Genomic DNA, 24000 nt, shown 5'->3' on the forward strand with positions numbered 1-24000 from the left:
CGTGTTGGATGTGCGTGTGTGTGTGTTGGATGTGTGTGTGTGTGTGTTGGTTGCATGGGTGATGGATGTGCGCGTGTGTGTGTCGGATGGGCGTGCACACACGCATCCGACACACACATGCTCATCCAACACACACACGCTCATCCAACACACACACACGCACATCCAACACACACAAGCGCATCCAACACACACAAGCGCATCCAACACACGCGTGTGTTGGGCGTGTGTGTTTTTGTATTTCTATTCTTCTTGAGACAATGTCTCATGTGCACCCCTGCTGGTGACATCTATCAAAATGATATAATATCCCCCTCTGGTCAACATATGAAATAACAAGTGTGTGTAAGAAATTGAAATGCGCCCCCTTTGGCCAAAAATAATAAAAAATAATTTAAAAAAAATATGTATAAAGAGACATACTGTATTAACTTGAAGTAAATAATGAAGATTAAAACCAATTACAAACAAAAAATACAAATAAATAACTAAAAGCAGTCTTTTTCTCACAATGTGTCGACTTTTTTCTCATAAAATTGGGAACGATTTCTCATATTCTTTCTGTTTCTGAAATATTGCAATATTTTCTCGTAAAATGATTACTTTTTTATGTAAAATTAATACTTTTTAATGCAAAATGGTGACATTTGTCATATAAAATTCTGACTTTTATCACAATATTGCCAATTTTTTTGTTGTTCTCGTAAAATTGTGATTTATTTTTTTTAGTAAAATGATGACCTTTGTCACGAGTAAAATTCCGATTATTATTATAATATTGACAACATTTTAAATTAAGGTGGTCCCAAAAAGGAGGGATTTTTCAAATTGACTGTGTGTCGCTTTTAAAAGTGCTCCCCCTCTGGTCAACATATGAAATAACAAGTGTGTGTAAGAAATTGAAATGCGCCCCCTTTTGGCCAAAATTTAAAAAAAATAAAAATACAATAAAGATGTATATAGAGACATACTGTAATAACTTGAAGTAAATAATGAAGATTAAAACCAATTACAAACAAAAAATACAAATAAATAACTAAAAGCAGTCTTTTTCTCACAATGTGTCGACTTTTTTCTCATAAAATTGGGAACGATTTCTCATATTCTTTCTGTTTCTGAAATATTGCAATATTTTCTCGTAAAATGATTACTTTTTTATGTAAAATTATGACTTTTTAATGCAAAATGGTGACATTTGTCATATAAAATTCAGACTTTTATCACAATATTGACAATTTTTTTGTTGTTCTTGTAAAATAGTGATTTTTTTAGTAAAATGATGACCTTTGTCACGAGTAAAATTCCGATTATTATTATAATATTGACAACATTTTAAATTAAGGTGGTCCCAAAAAGGAGGGATTTTTCAAATTGACTGTGTGTCACTTTTAAAAGTGCTCCCCCTCTGGTCAACATATGAAATAACAAGTGTGTGTAAGAAATTGAAATGCGCCCCCTTTGGCCAAAATTAATTAAAAAAAATATGCATATAGAGACATACTGTAATAACTTGAAGTAAATAATGAAGATTAAAACCAATTACAAACAAAAAATACAAATAAATAACTAAAAGTAGTCTTTTTCTCACAATGTGTCGACTTTTTTCTCATAAAATTGGGAACGATTTCTCATATTCTTTCTGTTTCTGAAATATTGCAATATTTTCTCGTAAAATGATTACTTTTTTATGTAAAATTATGACTTTTTAATGCAAAATGGTGACATTTGTCATATAAAATTCTGACTTTTATCACAATATTGCCAATTTTTTTTGTTGTTCTCGTAAAATTGTGATTTTTTTTTTTAGTAAAATGATGACCTTTGTCACGAGTAAAATTCCGATTATTATTATAATATTGACAACATTTTAAATTAAGGTGGTCCCAAAAAGGAGGGATTTTTCAAATTGACTGTGTGTCGCTTTTAAAAGTGCTCCCCCTCTGGTCAACATATGAAATAACAAGTGTGTGTAAGAAATTGAAATGCGCCCCCTTTGGCCAAAATTTTAAAAAAATAATAAAAAATAAAAATGTATATAGAGACATACTGTAATAACTTGAAGTAAATAATGAAGATTAAAACCAATTACAAACAAAAAATACAAATAAATAACTAAAAGCAGTCTTTTTCTTACAATTTGTCGACTTTTTTCTCATAAAATTGGGAACGATTTCTCATATTCTTTCTGTTTCTGAAATATTGCAAAATGTTCTCGTAAAATTATTACTTTTTAATGCAAAATGGTGACATTTGTCATATAAAATTCTGACTTTTATCACAATATTGCCAATTTTTTTGTTGTTCTCGTAAAATTGTGATTTTTTCTTTTTTAGTAAAATGATGACCTTTGTCACGAGTAAAATTCCGATTATTATTATAATATTGACAACATTTTATATTAAGGTGGTCCCAAAAAGGAGGGATTTTTCAAATTGACTGTGTGTCGCTTTTAAAAGTGCTCCCCCTCTGGTCAACATATGAAATAACAAGTGTGTGTAAGAAATTGAAATTCGCCCCCTTTGGCCAAAATTAATAAAAAATAATTTAAAAAAAATATGTATAAAGAGACATACTGTAATAACTTGAAGTAAATAATGAAGATTAAAACCAATTACAAACAAAAAATACAAATAAATAACTAAAAGTAGTCTTTTTCTCACAATTTGTCGACTTTTTTCTCATAAAATTGGGAACGATTTCTCATATTCTTTCTGTTTCTGAAATATTGCAATATTTTCTCGTAAAATTATTACTTTTTTATGTAAAATTATGACTTTTTAATGCAAAATGGTGACATTTGTCATATAAAATTCAGACTTTTATCACAATATTGCCAATTTTTTTGTTGTTCTCGTAAAATTGTCTCTTTTTTTTTTAGTAAAATGATGACCTTTGTCACGAGTAAAATTCCGATTATTATTATAATATTGACAACATTTTAAATGAAGGTGGTCCCAAAAAGGAGGGATTTTTCAAATTGACTGTGTGTCGCTTTTAAAAGTGCTCCCCCTCTGGTCAACATATGAAATAACAAGTGTGTGTAAGAAATTGAAATGCGCCCCCTTTGGCCAAAATTAATAAAAAATTAAAATTAAAAAATATGTACAAAGAGACATACTGTAATATCTTGAAGTAAATAATGAAGATTAAAAACAATTACAACCAAAAAATACAAATAAATAACTAAAAGCAGTCTTTTTCTCACAATGTGTCGACTCTTTTCTCATAAAATTGGGAACAATTTCTCATATTCTTTCTGTTTCTGAAATATTGCAATATTTTCTCGTAAAATTATTACTTTTTAATGCAAAATGGTGACATTTGTCATATAAAATTCTGACTTTTATCACAATATTGCCAATTTTTTTGTTGTTCTCGTAAAATTGTGATTTTTTTTTTAGTAAAATGATGACCTTTGTCACGAGTAAAATTCCGATTATTATTATAATATTGACAACATTTTAAATTAAGGTGGTCCCAAAAAGGAGGGATTTTTCAAATTGACTGTGTGTCGCTTTTAAAAGTGCTCCCCCTCTGGTCAACATATGAAATAACAAGTGTGTGTAAGAAATTGAAATGCGCCCATTTTGGCCAAAAATAATAAAAAATAATTTAAAAAAAATATGTATAGAGACATACTGTAATAACTTGAAGTAAATAATGAAGATTAAAACCAATTACAAACAAAAAATACAAATAAATAACTAAAAGTAGTCTTTTTCTCACAATTTGTCGACTTTTTTCTCATAAAATTGGGAACAATTTCTCATATTCTTTCTGTTTCTGAAATATTGCAATATTTTCTTGTAAAAATATTACTTTTTTATGTAAAATTATGACTTTTTAATGCAAAATGGTGACATTTGTCATATAAAATTCAGACTTTTATCACAATATTGCCAATTTTTTTTGTTGTTCTCGTAAAATTGTGATTTTTTTTTTTTTAGTAAAATGATGACCTTTGTCACGAGTAAAATTCCGATTATTATTATAATATTGACAACATTTTATATTAAGGTGGTCCCAAAAAGGAGGGATTTTTCAAATGGACTGTGTGTCGCTTTTAAAAGTGCTCCCCCTCTGGTCAACATATGAAATAACAAGTGTGTGTAAGAAATTGAAATTCGCCCCCTTTGGCCAAAATTAATAAAAAATAATTTAAAAAAAATATGTATAAAGAGACATACTGTAATAACTTGAAGTAAATAATGAAGATTAAAACCAATTACAAACAAAAAATACAAATAAATAACTAAAAGCAGTCTTTTTCTCACAATGTGTCGACTTTTTTCTCATAAAATTGGGAACGATTTCTCATATTCTTTCTGTTTCTGAAATATTGCAATATTTTCTCGTAAAATGATTACTTTTTTATGTAAAATTATGACTTTTTAATGCAAAATGGTGACATTTGTCATATAAAATTCAGACTTTTATCACAATATTGCCAATTTTTTTGTTGTTCTTGTAAAATAGTGATTTTTTTAGTAAAATGATGACCTTTGTCACGAGTAAAATTCCGATTATTATTATAATATTGACAACATTTTAAATGAAGGTGGTCCCAAAAAGGAGGGATTTTTCAAATTGACTGTGTGTCGCTTTTAAAAGTCCTCCCCCTCTGGTCAACATATGAAATAACAAGTGTGTGTAAGAAATTGAAATGCGCCCCCTTTGGCCAAAAATAATAAAAAATAATAAATAAAAAAAATTTATAAAGAGACATACTGTAATAACTTGAAGTAAATAATGAAAATTAAAACCAATTACAAACAAAAAATACAAATAAATAACTAAAAGCAGTCTTTTTCTCACAATGTGTCGACTTTTTTCTCATAAAATTGGGAACGAATTCTCATATTCTTTCTGTTTCTGAAATATTGCAATATTTTCTCGTAAAATTATTACTTTTTTATGTAAAATTATGACTTTTTAATGCAAAATGGTGACATTTGTCATATAAAATTCTGACTTTTATCACAATATTGCCAATTTTTTTTGTTGTTCTCGTAAAATTGTGATTTTTTTTTTTTAGTAAAATGATGACCTTTGTCACGAGTAAAATTCCGATTATTATTATAATATTGACAACATTTTAAATTAAGGTGGTCCCAAAAAGGAGGGATTTTTCAAATGGACTGTGTGTCGCTTTTAAAAGTGCTCCCCCTCTGGTCAACATATGAAATAACAAGTGTGTGTAAGAAATTGAAATGCGCCCCCTTTGGCTAAAATTAATAAAAAAAATTAAAAAAATATGTACAAAGAGACATACTGTAATAACTTGAAGTAAATAATGAAGATTAAAACCAATTACAAACAAAAAATACAAATAAATAACTAAAAGCAGTCTTTTTCTCACAACGTGTCGACTTTTTTCTCATAAAATTGGGAACGATTTCTCATATTCTTTCTGTTTCTGTAATATTGCAATATTTTCTCGTAAAATTATTACTTTTTAATGCAAAATGGTGACATTTGTCATATAAAATTCTGACTTTTATCACAATATTGCCAATTTTTTTGTTGTTCTCGTAAAATAGTGATTTTTTTTTTAGTAAAATGATGACCTTTGTCACGAGTAAAATTCCGATTATTATTATAATATTGACAACATTTTAAATTAAGGTGGTCCCAAAAAGGAGGGATTTTTCAAATTGACTGTGTGTCGCTTTTAAAAGTGCTCCCCCTCTGGTCAACATATGAAATAACAAGTGTGTGTAAGAAATTGAAATGCGCCCCCTTTGGCCAAAATTTTAAAAAAATAAAATAAAATAAAAATGTATATAGAGACATACTGTAATAACTTGAAGTAAATAATGAAGATTAAAACCAATTACAAACAAAAAATACAAATAAATAACTAAAAGCAGTCTTTTTCTCACAATTTGTCGACTTTTTTCTCATAAAATTGGGAACGATTTCTCATATTCTTTCTGTTTCTGAAATATTGCAATATTTTCTCGTAAAATGATGACTTTTTTATGTAAAATTATGACTTTTTAATGCAAAATGGTGACATTTGTCATATAAAATTCAGACTTTTATCACAATATTGCCAATTTTTTTTGTTGTTCTCGTAAAATTGTGACTTTTTTTTTTTAGTAAAATGATGACCTTTGTCACGAGTAAAATTCCGATTATTATTATAATATTGACAACATTTTAAATTAAGGTGGTCCCAAAACGGAGGGATTTTTCAAATGGACTGTGTGTCGCTTTTAAAAGTGCTCCCCCTCTGGTCAACATATGAAATAACAAGTGTGTGTAAGAAATTGAAATGCGCCCCCTTTGGCCAAAATTAATAAAAAATAAAAATAAAAAAATATGTAAAAAGAGACATACTGTAATAACTTGAAGTAAATAATGAAGATTAAAAACAATTACAAACAAAAAATACAAATAAATAACTAAAAGTAGTCTTTTTCTCACAATTTGTCGACTTTTTTCTCATAAAATTGGGAACGATTTCTCATATTCTTTCTGTTTCTGAAATATTGCAATATTTTCTCGTAAAATTATTACTTTTTTATGTAAAATTATTACTTTTTAATGCAAAATGGTGACATTTGTCATATAAAATTCAGACTTTTATCACAATATTGCCAATTTTTTTGTTGTTCTCGTAAAATTGTGATTTTTTTTTTTTAGTAAAATGATGACCTTTGTCACGAGTAAAATTCCGATTATTATTATAATATTGACAACATTTTAAATTAAGGTGGTCCCAAAACGGAGGGATTTTTCAAATGGACTGTGTGTCGCTTTTAAAAGTGCTCCCCCTCTGGTCAACATATGAAATAACAAGTGAGTGTAAGAAATTGAAATGCGCCCCCTTTGGCCAAAATTAATAAAAAATAAAAATAAAAAAATATGTAAAAAGAGACATACTGTAATAACTTGAAGTAAATAATGAAGATTAAAAACAATTACAACCAAAAAATACAAATAAATAACTAAAAGCAGTCTTTTTCTCACAATGTGTCGACTTTTTTCTCATAAAATTGGGAACGATTTCTCATATTCTTTCTGTTTCTGAAATATTGCAATATTTTCTCGTAAAATTATTACTTTTTTATGTAAAAATATGACTTTTTAATGCAAAATGGTGACATTTGTCATATAAAATTCAGACTTTTATCACAATATTGACAATTTTTTTGTTGTTCTCGTAAAATTGTGATTTTTTTTTTTTAGTAAAATGATGACCTTTGTCACGAGTAAAATTACGATTATTATTATAATATTGACAACATTTTAAATTAAGGTGGTCCCAAAAAGGAGGGATTTTTCAAATTGACTGTGTGTCGCTTTTAAAAGTGCTCCCCCTCTGGTCAACATATGAAATAACAAGTGTGTGTAAGAAATTGAAATGCGCCCCCTTTGGCCAAAATTTTAAAAAAATAAAATAAAAATGTATATAGAGACATACTGTAATAACTTGAAGTAAATAATGAAGATTAAAACCAATTACAAACAAAAAATACAAATAAATAACTAAAAGCAGTCTTTTTCTCACAATTTGTCGACTTTTTTCTCATAAAATTGGGAACGATTTCTCATATTCTTTCTGTTTCTGAAATATTGCAATATTTTCTCGTAAAATGATGACTTTTTTATGTAAAATTATGACTTTTTAATGCAAAATGGTGACATTTGTCATATAAAATTCTGACTTTTATCACAATATTGCCAATTTTTTTTGTTGTTCTCGTAAAATTGTGACTTTTTTTTTTTAGTAAAATGATGACCTTTGTCACGAGTAAAATTCCGATTATTATTATAATATTGACAACATTTTAAATTAAGGTGGTCCCAAAAAGGAGGGATTTTTCAAATTGACTGTGTGTCGCTTTTAAAAGTGCTCCCCCTCTGGTCAACATATGAAATAACAAGTGTGTGTAAGAAATTGAAACATGCCTCCTTTGGCTAAAATTAATTTAAAAAAATAAACAAATATGTATATAGAGACATACTGTAATAACTTGAAGTAAATAATGAAGATTAAAACCAATTACAACCAAAAAATACAAATAAATAACTAAAAGCAGTCTTTTTCTCACGTGTCGACTTTTTTCTCATAAAATTGGGAACGATTTCTCATATTCTTTCTGTTTCTGAAATATTGCAACATTTTCTCGTAAAATGATTACTTTTTTATGTAAAATTATGACTTTTTAATGCAAAATGGTGACATTTGTCATATAAAATTCTGACTTTTATCACAATATTGCCAATTTTTTTGTTGTTCTCGTAAAATTGTGATTTTTTTTTTTAGTAAAATGATGACCTTTGTCACGAGTAAAATTCCGATTATTATTATAATATTGACAACATTTTAAATTAAGGTGGTCCCAAAAAGGAGGGATTTTTCAAATTGACTGTGTGTCGCTTTTAAAAGTGCTCCCCCTCTGGTCAACATATGAAATAACAAGTGTGTGTAAGAAATTGAAATGCGCCCCCTTTGGCCAAAATTAATAAAAAATTAAAATTAAAAAATATGTACAAAGAGACATACTGTAATATCTTGAAGTAAATAATGAAGATTAAAAACAATTACAACCAAAAAATACAAATAAATAACTAAAAGCAGTCTTTTTCTCACAATGTGTCGACTCTTTTCTCATAAAATTGGGAACAATTTCTCATATTCTTTCTGTTTCTGAAATATTGCAATATTTTCTCGTAAAATTATTACTTTTTAATGCAAAATGGTGACATTTGTCATATAAAATTCTGACTTTTATCACAATATTGCCAATTTTTTTGTTGTTCTCGTAAAATTGTGATTTTTTTTTTTTTAGTAAAATGATGACCTTTGTCACGAGTAAAATTACGATTATTATTATAATATTGACAACATTTTAAATTAAGGTGGTCCCAAAAAGGAGGGATTTTTCAAATTGACTGTGTGTCGCTTTTAAAAGTGCTCCCCCTCTGGTCAACATATGAAATAACAAGTGTGTGTAAGAAATTGAAATGCGCCCCCTTTGGCTAAAATTAATTAAAAAAATTAAAAAAATATGTATAAAGAGACATACTGTAATAACTTGAAGTAAATAATGAAGAATAAAAACCAATTACAAACAAAACATACAAATAAATAACTAAAAGCAGTCTTTTTCTCACAATGTGTCGACTTTTTTCTCATAAAATTGGGAACGATTTCTCATATTCTTTCTGTTTCTGAAATATTGCAAAATGTTCTCGTAAAATTATTACTTTTTAATGCAAAATGGTGACATTTGTCATATAAAATTCTGACTTTTATCACAATATTGCCAATTTTTTTGTTGCTCTCGTAAAATTGTGATTTTTTTTTTTTTAGTAAAATGATGACCTTTGTCACGAGTAAAATTCCGATTATTATTATAATATTGACAACATTTTAAATTAAGGTGGTCCCAAAAAGGAGGGATTTTTCAAATGGACTGTGTGTCGCTTTTAAAAGTGCTCCCCCTCTGGTCAACATATGAAATAACAAGTGTGTGTAAAAAATGTAATTGCTCCCCCTCTGGCCAACATATGAAATAACAAGTGTGTGTCATAAAATGAAACACGCCCCCTTTGGCTAAAATTAATTTAAAAAAATTAAAAAATATGTATAAAGAGACATACTGTAATAACTTGAAGTAAATAATGAAGATTAAAAACAATTACAACCAAAAAATACAAATAAATAACTAAAAGCAGTCTTTTTCTCACAATGTGTCGACTTTTTTCTCATAAAATTGGGAACGATTTCTCATATTCTTTCTGTTTCTGAAATATTGCAATATTTTCTCGTAAAATTATTACTTTTTTATGTAAAATTATGACTTTTTAATGCAAAATGGTGACATTTGTCATATAAAATTCTGACTTTTATCACAATATTGCCAATTTTTTTGTTGTTCTTGTAAAATAGTAAAAAAAAATTTAGTAAAATGATGACCTTTGTCACGAGTAAAATTCCGATTATTATTATAATATTGACAACATTTTAAATTAAGGTGGTCCCAAAAAGGAGGGATTTTTCAAATTGACTGTGTGTCGCTTTTAAAAGTGCTCCCCCTCTGGTCAACATATGAAATAACAAGTGTGTGTAAAAAATGTAAGTGCTCCCCCTCTGGCCAACATATGAAATAACAAGTGTGTGTAAGAAATTGAAACATGCCTCCTTTGGCTAAAATTAATTTTTTTAAATAAATAAATATGTATATAGAGACATACTGTAATAACTTGAAGTAAATAATGAACAATAAAAACCAATTGCAAACAAAAAATTATAAATAATTAACTAAAAGCTTACTTTGTTTATATTCACATAGTATGTATATATTATTAATGTTGTAAATACACTTCTGTATATATGTAGAAAGGCTGGTCCTAAAGAGGTAGGCAGAAGTCTCCAGAAGGTAATAAATACAAGAATGTGTGTTTTACCGTCTCACTGTGTCCCATTAGTTCTGTCTTGATGTCGCTGAGAGACTTCCAGTTGGTCCTGACTTCTCCACCCAAGGAGCGGAACTCTGTCAAGGACTGGCTGTGGAGGGAGTGTCCGACCTGGTTGTACCTGCACGTACACACAACATGGGGGTGAAACAAAACACCACTTCATGTTGCACCTCACTTTTAATCTTCATTCAATTGGTTGGAAAAAAAAAAAAAAAAAAGCTTTAATTATTTTTAAATAAAAAGCTGCAAACAGTTGGCGGGTAATTCTCTCATACATACAATTTTCAATCAAACTAATTTATATATATATTTGTATATATTTTGTGTATATATATCAGGGTTGTCCCGATACTAATATTTTGGTACTGGTACCGAACCGAAAATATACCGAAAATATTGACAATATTTTGTCAATTTTTTGGGTATATTATAATGAAAATATTGACAGTATTTTAAACTCGGTATATTATACCGAAAATTTTATATTTTGGGTATAACATACCCAAAATATTGACAATATTTTGTCATTATTTTCGGTATAATATAATGAAAATATTGATAATATTTTATATTTGGTATATTAGACAGAAAATTTAAAATAATTTCTATATAATATACCCAAAATATTGACAATATTTTGGGTATAATATAATGAAAATATTGACAATATTTTATATTCGGTATAGTATACTAACATTTTACATTTTGGGTATAATATAACCAAAATATTGACAACATTTTGTCAATATTTGTAGTATAATATACTGAAAATATTGATAATATTTTATATTTGGTATATTAGACAGAACATTTAAAATAATTTCTATATAATATACCCAAAATATTGACAATATTTTATATTCAGTATATTATACTGAACATTTTATATTTTGGGTGTAATATGCCCAAAATATTGACAATATTTTGTCAATATTTTCAGTATAATATACTGAAAAATTGATAATATTTTATATTTGGTATATTAGACAGAAAATTTAAAATCATTTCTATATAATATACCGAAAATATTGACAATATTTTGTCAATATTTTCGGTATAATATACGGAAAATATTGATAATATTTTATATTTGGTATATTAGACAGAAAATGTAAAATAATTTCTATATAATATACCCATATTTTATATTCAGTATATTATACTGAACATTTTATATTTTGGGTGTAATATGCCCAAAATATTGACAATATTTTATATTCAGTATATTATACTGAACATTTTATATTTTGGGTATAATATAACCAAAATATTGACAACATTTTGTCAATATTTGTAGTATAATATACTGAAAATATTGATAATATTTTATATTTGGTATATTAGACAGAACATTTAAAATAATTTCTATATAATATACCCAAAATATTGACAATATTTTGTCAATATTTTATATTCGGTATATTATACTGAACATTTTATATTTTGGGTATAATATACCCAAAATATTGACAACATTTTGTCAATATTTTCAGTATAATACGCTGAAAATATTGATAATATTTTATATTTGGTAGATTAGACAGAAAATGTAAAATAATTTCTATATAATATACCCAAAATATTGACAATATTTTGGGTATATTATACCCAAAATATTGACAATATTTTATATTCAGTATATTATACTGAACATTTTATATTTTGGGTGTAATATGCCCAAAATATTGACAATATTTTGTCAATATTTTCAGTATAATATACTGAAAATATTGATAGTTTTTTATATTTGGTATATTAGACAGAAAATTTAAAATAATTTCTACATAATATACCCAAAATATTGACAATATTTTATATTCAGTATATTATACTGAACATTTTATATTTTGGGTATAATATAACCAAAATATTGACAACATTTTGTCAATATTTTCAGTATAATACACTGAAAATATTGATAATATTTTATATTTGGTAGATTAGACAGAAAATGTAAAATAATTTCTATATAATATACCTAAAATATTGACAATATTTTGGGTATATTATACCCAAAATATTGACAATATTGTATATTCAGTATATTATACTGAACATTTTATATTTTGGGTGTAATATGCCCAAAATATTGACAATATTTTGTCAATATTTTCAGTATAATATACTGAAAATATTGATAATATTTTATATTTAGTATATTAGACAGAAAATTTAAAATAATTTCTATATAATATACCCAAAATATTGACAATATTTTGGGTATAATATACTGAAAATATTGACAATATTTTATATTCGGTATATTATACTAACATTTTATATTTTGGGTATAATATAACCAAAATATTGACAACATTTTGTCAATATGTTTAGTATAATATATTGAAAATATTGATAATATTTTATATTTGGTATATTAGACAGAAAATTTAAAATAATTTCTATATAACATACCCAAAATATTGACAATACTTTGTCAATATTTTGGGTATAATATACTGAAAATATTGACAATATTTTATATTCAGTATATTATACTGAACATTTTATATTTTGGGTGTAATATGCCCAAAATATTGACAACATTTTGTCAATATTTTCAGTATAATATACTGAAAATATTGATCATATTTTATATTTGGTATATTAGACAGAAAATTTAAAATAATTTCTATATAATATACCCAAAATATTGACAATATTTTATATTCAGTACATTATACTCCACATTTTATATTTTGGGTGTAATATGCCCAAAATATTGTCAATATTTTGGGTATATTAGATGGAATTTTAAAAATCCCATCTAATATACATCTGTCGACATGTCTTTCATAATCATTGTGAACGACAGGCACATATTATTTTTTTTAAAAGTTCAGTTCTCCCTTAATATGCACGAAAACTCGCCAAATTTTGCATGCGTGTCAGTTTTGATGACAAATTTGATATTTTGAAGGTCCCGAAAATGACATTTCATAAAAACTGTCTCTCTAGCGCCACCTTTAACAGGAGAAAAAAAATCACCCCTACCACCACTTTCCTAAAAATGAAAATAAATGTTCATTTAGTGTCTCCAGATCCAATTTTGACAGCAAATTTCTCACTTGGGAGATATTTCTCAGGCGATGACAAGTTTTTCAGGTCTATTTCTTGTGTACTTCCCCTTTAAAAGTCAGATGAAGTATTAAAGAGGTGAGGCCATTGTGCACCCAAGTAAGAAACACACTCTTCCTAATTCAGCACACGCATACTTGAGAGCAGCCTTAATGAAGGCGTGAATCATACTTCCACATCCGTGCACTAATCAGCTGGGTGTACATGTGTCCTACTCTCCAAAATATTTCCGGTGTATTAGATGGAATTTTTAAAGTTCCATCTAATATACCGAAAATATTGACAATATTTTGTCAATATTTTGGGTATATTATAATGAAAATATTGACAGTATTTTAAACTCGGTATATTATACCGAAAATTTTATATTTTGGGTATAACATACCCAAAATATTGACAATATTTTGTCAATATTTTCGGTATAATATAATGAAAATATTGATAATATTTTATATTTGGTATATTAGACAGAAAATTTAAAATATTTTCTATATAATACACCCAAAATATTGACAATATTTTGTCAATATTTTCGGTATAATATACTGAAAATATTGACAATATTTTATATTCAGTATATTATACTGAACATTTTATATTTTGGGTATAATATAACCAAAATATTGACAACATTTTGTCAATATTCTTAGTATAATATACTGAAAATATTGATAATATTTTATATTTGGTATATTAGACAGAAAATTTAAAATAATTTCTATATAATATACCCAAAATATTGACAATATTTTGGGTATAATATACTGAAAATATTGACAATATTTTATATTCGGTATAGTATACTAACATTTTATATTTTGGGTATAATATAACCAAAATATTGACAACATTTTGTCAATATTTTTAGTATAATATACTGAAAATATTGATAATATTTTATATTTGGTATATTAGACAGAAAATTTTAAATAATTTCTATATAATATACCCAAAATATTGACAAAATATTGTCAATATTTTGGGTATAATATACTGAAAATATTGACAATATTTTATATTCAGTATATTATACTGAGCATTTTATATTTTGGGTATAATATACTGAAAATATTGACAATATTTTATATTCGTTATAATATACTGAACATTTTATATTTTGGGTATAATATACCAAAAATATTGACAATATTTTGTCAATATGTTCGGTATAATATACTGAAAATATTGATAATATTTTATATTTGGTGTATTAGACAGAAAATTTAAAATTATTTCTATATAATATACCCAAAATATTGACAATATTTTGGGTATAATATACTGAAAATATTTACAATATTTTATATTCGGTATATTATACTGAACATTTTATATTTTATTTTGGGTATAATATAACCAAAATATTGACAACATTTTGTCAATATGTTTAGTATAATATACTGAAAATATTGATAATATTTTATATTTGGTATATTAGACAGAAAATTTAAAATAATTTCTATATAATATACCCAAAATATTGACAATATTTTGTCAATATTTTGGGTATAATATACCCAAAATATTGACAATATTTTATATTCAGTATATTATACTGAACATTTTATATTTTGGGTGTAATATGCCCAAAATATTGACAATATTTTGGGTATAATATACTGAAAATATTGACAATATTTTATATTCGGTATATTATACTAACATTTTATATTTTGGGTATAATATAACCAAAATATTGACAACATTTTGTCAATATTTTTAGTATAATATACTGAAAATATTGATAATATTTTATATTCGGTATATTATACTAACATTTTATATTTTGGGTATAATATAACCAACATATTGACAACATTTTGTCAATATTTTTAGTATAATATACTGAAAATATTGATAATATTTTATATTTGGTATATTAGACAGAAAATTTAAAATCATTTCTATATAATATACCCAAAATATTGACAATATTTTATATTCAGTATATTATACTGAACATTTTATATTTTGGGTGTAATATGCCCAAAATATTGACAATATTTTGTCAATATTTTCAGTATAATATACTGAAAATATTGATATTTTGGGTATAATATACTGAAAATATTGACAATATTTTATATTCGGTATATTATACTAACATTTTATATTTTGGGTATAATATAACCAAAATATTGACAACATTTTGTCAATATTTTTAGTATAATATACTGAAAATATTGATAATATTTTATATTTGGTATATTAGACAGAAAATTTAAAATAATTTCTATATAATATACCCAAAATATTGACAATATTTTGTCAATATTTTGGGTATAATATACCCAAAATATTGACAATATTTTATATTCAGTATATTATACTGAACATTTTATATTTTGGGTGTAAAATGCCCAAAATATTGACAATATTTTGTCAATATTTTCAGTATAATATACTGAAAAATTGATAATATTTTATATTTGGTATATTAGACAGAACATTTAAAATAATTTCTATATAATATACCCAAAATATTGTCAATATTTTGGGTATATTAGATGGAATTTTAAAAATTCCATCTAATATACATCTGTCGACATGTCTTTCATAATCATTGTGAACGACAGGCACATATTTATTTTTTTTAAAGTTCAGTTCTCCCTTAATATGCACGAAAACTCGCCAAATTTTGCGTACGTGTCAGTTTTGATGACAAATTTGATATTTTGAAGGTCCCGAAAATGACATTTCATAAAAACTGTCTCTCTAGCGCCACCTTTAACAAGAGAAAAAAAATCACCCCTACCACCACTTTCCTAAAAATGAAAATAAATGTTCATTTAGTGTCTCCAGATCCAATTTTGACGGCAAATTTCTCACTTGGGAGATATTTCTCAGGCGATGACAAGTTTTTCAGGTCCATTTCTTGTGTACTTCCCCTTTAAAAGTCAGATGAAGTATTAAAGAGGTGAGGCCATTGTGCACCCAAGTAAGAAACACACTCTTCCTAATTCAGCACACGCATACTTGAGAGCAGCCTTAATGAAGGCGTGAATCATACTTCCACATCCGTGCACTAATCAGCTGGGTGTACATGTGTCCTACTCTCCAAAATATTTCCGGTGTATTAGATGGAATTTTTAAAGTTCCATCTAATATACCGAAAATATTGACAATATTTTGTCAATATTTTGGGTATATTATAATGAAAATATTGACAGTATTTTAAACTCGGTATATTATACCGAAAATTTTATATTTTGGGTATAACATACCCAAAATATTGACAATATTTTGTCAATATTTTCGGTATAATATAATGAAAATATTGATAATATTTTATATTTGGTATATTAGACAGAAAATTTAAAATATTTTCTATATAATACACCCAAAATATTGACAATATTTTGGGTATAATATACTGAAAATATTGACAATATTTTATATTCAGTATATTATACTGAACATTTTATATTTTGGGTATAATACAACCAAAATATTGACAACATTTTGTCAATATTTTTAGTATAATATACTGAAAATATTGATCATATTTTATATTTGGTATATTAGACAGAAAATTTAAAATAATTTATATATAATATACCCAAAATATTGACAATACCCAAAATATTGACAATATTTTATATTCAATATATTATACTGAGCATTTTATATTTTGGGTATAATATACCCAAAATATTCACAATATTTTGGGTATAATATACTGAAAATATTGACAATATTTTATATTCGTTATATTATACTGAACATTTTATATTTTGGGTATAATATACCCAAAATATTGACAATATTTTGTCAATATGTTCGGTATAATATACTGAAAATATTGATAATATTTTATATTTGGTATATTAGACAGAAAATTTAAAAGAATTTCTAAATAATATACCCAAAATATTGACAATATTTTGTCAATATTTTGGGTATAATATACTGAAAACATTGACAATATTTTATATTCAGTATATTATACTGAACATTTTATATTTTGGGTATAATACAACCAAAATATTGACAACATTTTGTCAATATTTTTAGTATAATATACTGAAAATATTGATAATATTTTATATTTGGTATATTAGACAGAAAATTTAAAATAAATTCTATATAATATACCCAAAATATTGACAATATTTTGTCAATATTTTATATTCGGTATATTATACTGAACATTTTATATTTTGGGTATAATATACCCAAAATATTGACAACATTTTGTCAATATTTTCAGTATAATACGCTGAAAATATTGATAATATTTTATATTTGGTAGATTAGACAGAAAATGTAAAATAATTTCTATATAATATACCCAAAATATTGACAATATTTTGGGTATATTATACCCAAAATATTGACAATATTTTATATTCAGTATATTATACTGAACATTTTATATTTTGGGTGTAATATGCCCAAAATATTGACAATATTTTGTCAATATTTTCAGTATAATATACTGAAAATATTGATAATATTTTATATTTGGTAGATTAGACAGAAAATGTAAAATAATTTCTATATAATATACCCAAAATATTGACAATATTTTGGGTATAATATGCTGAAAATATTGACAATATTTTATATTCGGTATATTATACTAACATTTTATATTTTGGGTATAATATAACCAAAATATTGACAACATTTTGTCAATATTTTTAGTATAATATACTGAAAATATTGATAATATTTTATATTTGGTATATTAGACAGAAAATGTAAAATCATATCTATATAATATACCCAAAATATTGACAATATTTTATATTCAGTATATTATACTGAGCATTTTATATTTTGGGTATAATATACTGAAAATATTGACAATATTTTATATTCGTTATAATATACTGAACATTTTATATTTTGGGTATAATATACCAAAAATATTGACAATATTTTGTCAATATGTTCGGTATAATATACTGAAAATATTGATAATATTTTATATTTGGTGTATTAGACAGAAAATTTAAAATAATTTCTATATAATATACCCAAAATATTGACAATATTTTGTCAATATTTTGGGTATAATATACTGAAAATATTTACAATATTTTATATTCGGTATATTATACTGAACATTTTATATTTTATTTTGGGTATAATATAACCAAAATATTGACAACATTTTGTCAATATTTTTAGTATAATATACTGAAAATATTGATCATATTTTATATTTGGTATATTAGACAGAAAATTTCAAATAATTTCTATATAATATACCCAAAATATTGACAATACTTTGTCAATATTTTGGGTATAATATACTGAAAATATTGACAATATTTTATATTCGGTATATTATACTGAACATTTTATATTTTGGGTATTATATAACCAAAATATTGACAACATTTTGTCAATATTTTTAGTATAATATACTGAAAATATTGATCATATTTTATATTTGGTATATTAGACAGAAAATTTAAAATAATTTCTATATAATATACCCAAAATATTGACAATATTTTGTCAATATTTTGGGTATAATATACTGAAAATATTGACAATATTTTATATTCGGTATATTATACTGAGCATTTTATATTTTGGGTATAATATACTGAAAATATTGACGATATTTTATATTCGTTATAATATACTGAACATTTTATATTTTGGGTATAATATACCAAAAATATTGACAATATTTTGTCAATATGTTCGGTATAATATACTGAAAATATTGATAATATTTTATATTTGGTATATTAGACAGAAAATTTAAAATAATTTCTATATAATATACCCAAAATATTGACAATATTTTGTCAATATTTTGGGTATAATATACTGAAAATATTTACAATATTTTATATTCGGTATATTATACTGAACATTTTATATTTTATTTTGGGTATAATATAACCAAAATATTGACAACATTTTGTCAATATGTTTAGTATAATATACTGAAAATATTGATAATATTTTATATTTGGTATATTAGACAGAAAATTTAAAATAATTTCTATATAATATACCCAAAGTATTGACAATATTTTGGGTATAATATACTGAAAATATTGACAATATTTTATATTCGGTATATTATACTAACATTTTATATTTTGGGTATAATATAACCAAAATATTGACAACATTTTGTAAATTGTTTTAGTATAATATACTGAAAATATTGATGATATTTTATATTCGGTATATTATACTAACATTTTATATTTTGGGTATAATATAACCAAAATATTGACAACATTTTGTCAATATTTTTAGTATAATATACTGAAAATATTGATAATATTTTATATTTGGTATATTAGACAGAAAATTTAAAATAATTTCTACATAATATACCCAAAATATTGACAATATTTTGACAATATTTTGGGCATAATATACCCAAAATATTGACAATATTTTATATTCAGTATATTATACTGAACATTTTATATTTTGGGTGTAATATGCCCAAAATATTGACAATATTTTGTCAATATTTTCAGTATAATATACTGAAAATATTGATAATATTTTATATTTGGTATATTAGACAGAAAATTTAAAATAATTTATATATAATATACCCAAAATATTGACAATATGTTGTCAATATTTTGCGTATAATATACCCAAAATATTGACAATATTTTATATTCTGTATATTATACTGAACATTTTATATTTTGGGTATAATATAACCAAAATATTGACAACATTTTGTCAATATTTTTAGTATAATATACTGAAAATATTGATAATGTTTTATATTTGGTATATTAGACAGAAAATTTAAAATAATTTCTATATAATATACCCAAAATATTGACAATATTTTGGGTATAATATACTGAAAATATTGACAATATTTTATATTCGGTATATTATACTGAACATTTTATATTTTGGGTATAATATACCCAAAATATTGACAACATTTTGTCAATATTTTCAGTATAATACACTGAAAATATTGATAATATTTTATATTTGGTAGATTAGACAGAAAATGTAAAATAATTTCTATATAATATACCTAAAATATTGACAATATTTTGGGTATATTATACCCAAAATACTGACAATATTTTATATTCAGTATATTATACTGAACATTTTATATTTTGGGTGTAATATGCCCAAAATATTGACAATATTTTGTCAATATTTTCAGTATAATATACTGAAAATATTGATAATATTTTATATTTGGTATATTAGACAGAACATTTAAAATAATTTCTATATAATATACCCAAAATATTGACAATATTTTGTCAATTTTTTGGGTATAATATACTGAAAATATTGACAATATTTTATATTCGGTATATTATACTGAACATTTTATATTTTGGGTATTATATAACCAAAATATTGACAACATTTTGTTAATATTTTTAGTATAATATACTGAAAATATTGATAATATTTTATATTTGGTATATTAGACAGAAAATTTAAAATAATTTCTATATAATATACCCAAAATATTGTCAATATTTTGGGTATATTAGATGGAATTTTAAAAATCCCATCTAATATACATCTGTCGACATGTCTTTCATAATCATTGTGAACGACAGGCACATATTTTTTTTTTTTAAAGTTCAGTTCTCCCTTAATATGCACGAAAACTCGCCAGATTTTGCATGCGTGTCAGTTTTGATGACAAATTTGATATTTTGAAGGTCCCGAAAATGACATTTCATAAAAACTGTCTCTCTAGCGCCACCTTTAACAAGAGAAAAAAATCACCCCTACCACCACTTGGGTGTACACAGCTGGGTGTACATGTGCACTAGTCAGCCGGGTGTACATGTATCCTACTCTGCATCCACAAATATCAGCCTTGCAGAAGAGGAGGAGGAGGCACACACACATGCTGAGGAGTCTGCATCTTTGAAGGACACACTCACCAGGCTCTCAGCGTGACGGCCTCCGGGACGTCCGGGTTGACCATGAGCGTGGAGCTGAAGACCGCCGAGAGCGAGCGGCCGCCAAAGTCAGACAAGCGGGCTCCTTTGATGGCGACCACGGGGTTGGAGAGCGCCTCAAACGTCTGAGCCTTAAGACCGGAGAACAATTCAAAACCACAAGGAAACATTAATACAGCAGAACCCCTTTTTTGGTCATGCAAAGACCCTATTAAAAAAAAAAAAATTATATTTTTTTAAAATAACAAAATAAAAAATAACTAAAAATTAAAGCTGCAAGCAGCGTTGGACGGGCCCGCGTATTTGGCAGGTGCTAGTCCTAAGTGTCCCAATACTTTTGTCTACTTGTAGTCTGAAGTGTCCCAAGACTTTTGTCTAGTGTACCTACCTTGTCTGCATTGTGTGGGTACGTTGGTGCTTCCTGCTTTTGAGCAGCCATCTTAAAAAAACAGCACCGCAGGAGCATCAGTGCAGCGGGTCTTTGAAGGGTCATAAAATCAAAACCGGAGCAGGTACCACAACTCTTTCACCAACTTTAAATCAGAAGGGTTCAATCTCTCTCCTGTGTTAGTTTGAAGCCGAAACAACAAACGCGCTCAGAGGAGATAATGTTTGAAGAAAGGGGACGGGTTTTTACAAAAATGTTGTGTTGAAGGGGGAATAGCAAACTTCCTGTATATTTTTGCTGGGGGTTGTTAATTTAAGAAATGTAGGTCTAAGTGAGACCTACATAGAGGTTTTTGTTTCATCTCTCTCCGACCTTCCCAGTGGGAGTTACAGGCAGTTTTGTAAGATTTTTCATCGGAGGAGCAGTTTTTTGTGCGTTTTATAAACAAATTGCTGTAGAGCACAATTTTTAGATTTGGGGTTAGGTTTTTTCATTAGATCACAGTTTTAGCCAGTCCTGATGTGTGTGTTCAGTTTGGTGAGTTTTGAAGCATGTTAAGGGGGTCAAATTACAGCTCAAAGAGGCAAAAGTGACTGTTTTTAGTACTTTTTTGTCTTGAAGGGGGAATTGCCAACTTCCTGTAGATTTTAGCCCGAGAATGTACCATTATGAAAGTTAGGTCTGAGTCAGACCTACATAGAGGTTTTTGTTTAATGTCTTTCCGACCTTCCTAGTGGGAGTTACAGGCAGTCTAGTTTTTTTTTTTCCTAGGGGGCGCTAGAGCGCAATTTTGATTTTTGCGGTTCAGTTTTTTTATTAAAAGACAATTTTCGCAGGTCCTGATGGGTGGGTCAAATATGGTGAGTTTTGAAGCATGTTAAGTGGGTCAAATTAGTGCTCGAAGAGGCGGCGGAAGAATAATAAAGAATAAAGAATAAAACGAACGAATAACAATAGGTCCTTATGGCCCATTGCATAAGGACTCCCTGTGGGAGTCCTTATGCAATGGGCCATTGCGGGCCCTAATAAATAAATAAATAAATAGAAAATTTAAATGATTATGGGCCTGCTGCAATGTATTATGCTAGCTTTTTTGCTACTTTCTATGTCTACACCAACAAATACTGCATTTTGCTATTTCTTCTTACCCAGTCATGTGCTAGCTTCTTAACGTTAGCGATGCCAGTGTGTTAACATTAGCATGGCAACGTTTACAGCCGTACACCTTACGGTCATATAACTTGGTATGTGAAACATGCTAACTGTTAGCATAATTACGTTAGCATGCTAACAAAGTGCTAGCTTTTTGAGCTACTTTTGCAACCGTCCATCTTCTTCCGCTTATCCGAGGTCGGGTCGCGGGGGCAGCAGCCTAAGCAGGGAAGCCCAGACTTCCCTCTCCCCAGCCACTTCGTCCAGCTCTTCCTGTGGGACCCCGAGGCGTTCCCAGGCCAGCCGGGAGACACAGTCTTCCCAACGTGTCCTGGGTCTTCCTCGCGGCCTCCTACCGGTCGGACGTGCCCTAAACACCTCCCTAGGGAGGCGTTCGGGTGGCATCCTGACCAGATGCCCGAACCACCTCATCTGGCTCCTCTCCATGTGGAGGAGCAGCGGCTTTACTTTGAGCTCCTCCCGGATGGCAGAGCTTCTCACCCTATCTCTAAGGGAGAGCCCCGCCACCCGGCGGAGGAAACTCATTTCGGCCGCTTGTACCCGTGATCTTGTCCTTTCGGTCATAACCCAAAGCTCATGACCATAGGTGAGGATGGGAACGTAGATCGACCGGTAAATTGAGCGCTTTGCCTTCCGGCTCAGCTCCTTCTTCACCACAACGGACCGATACAGCGTCCGCATTACTGAAGACGCCGCACCGATCCGCCTGTCGATCTCACGATTCACTCTTCCCTCACTCGTGAACAAGACTCCAAGGTACTTGAACTCCTCCACTTGGGGCAAGATCTCCTCCCCAACCCGGAGATGGCACTCCACCCTTTTCCGGGCGAGAACCATGGACTCGGACTTGGAGGTGCTGATTCTCATCCCAGTCGCTTCACACTCGGCTGCGAACCGATCTAGTGAGAGCTGAAGATCCTGGCCAGATGAAGCCATCAGGACCACATCATCTGCAAAAAGCAGAGACCTAATCCTGCAGCCACCAAACCAGATCCCCTCAACGCCTTGACTGCGCCTAGAAATTCTGTCCATAAA

General features: G+C 27.2%; 1 protein-coding gene across 2 annotated transcripts in view; it reads right to left on the bottom strand.

The window, feature by feature from the left end:
• LOC133577450 (replication protein A 70 kDa DNA-binding subunit-like) overlaps positions 1-24000 on the bottom strand; it is a 110956-nt gene that overhangs the window by 22609 nt on the left and 64347 nt on the right. For both annotated transcript variants that reach the window (XM_061931300.2, XM_061931299.2), the window contains exons 12-13: positions 21387-21535; positions 10423-10552 (exon numbers count right to left, since the gene is read on the bottom strand). In XM_061931300.2, the coding sequence (XP_061787284.2) occupies positions 10423-10552; positions 21387-21535 (279 nt within the window). The remainder of the gene's footprint in view (positions 1-10422; positions 10553-21386; positions 21536-24000) is intronic.

The sequence above is a fragment of the Nerophis lumbriciformis genome, linkage group LG37 (assembly GCF_033978685.3).
Source record: "Nerophis lumbriciformis linkage group LG37, RoL_Nlum_v2.1, whole genome shotgun sequence".
Taxonomy (NCBI): Eukaryota; Metazoa; Chordata; class Actinopteri; order Syngnathiformes; family Syngnathidae; genus Nerophis; species Nerophis lumbriciformis.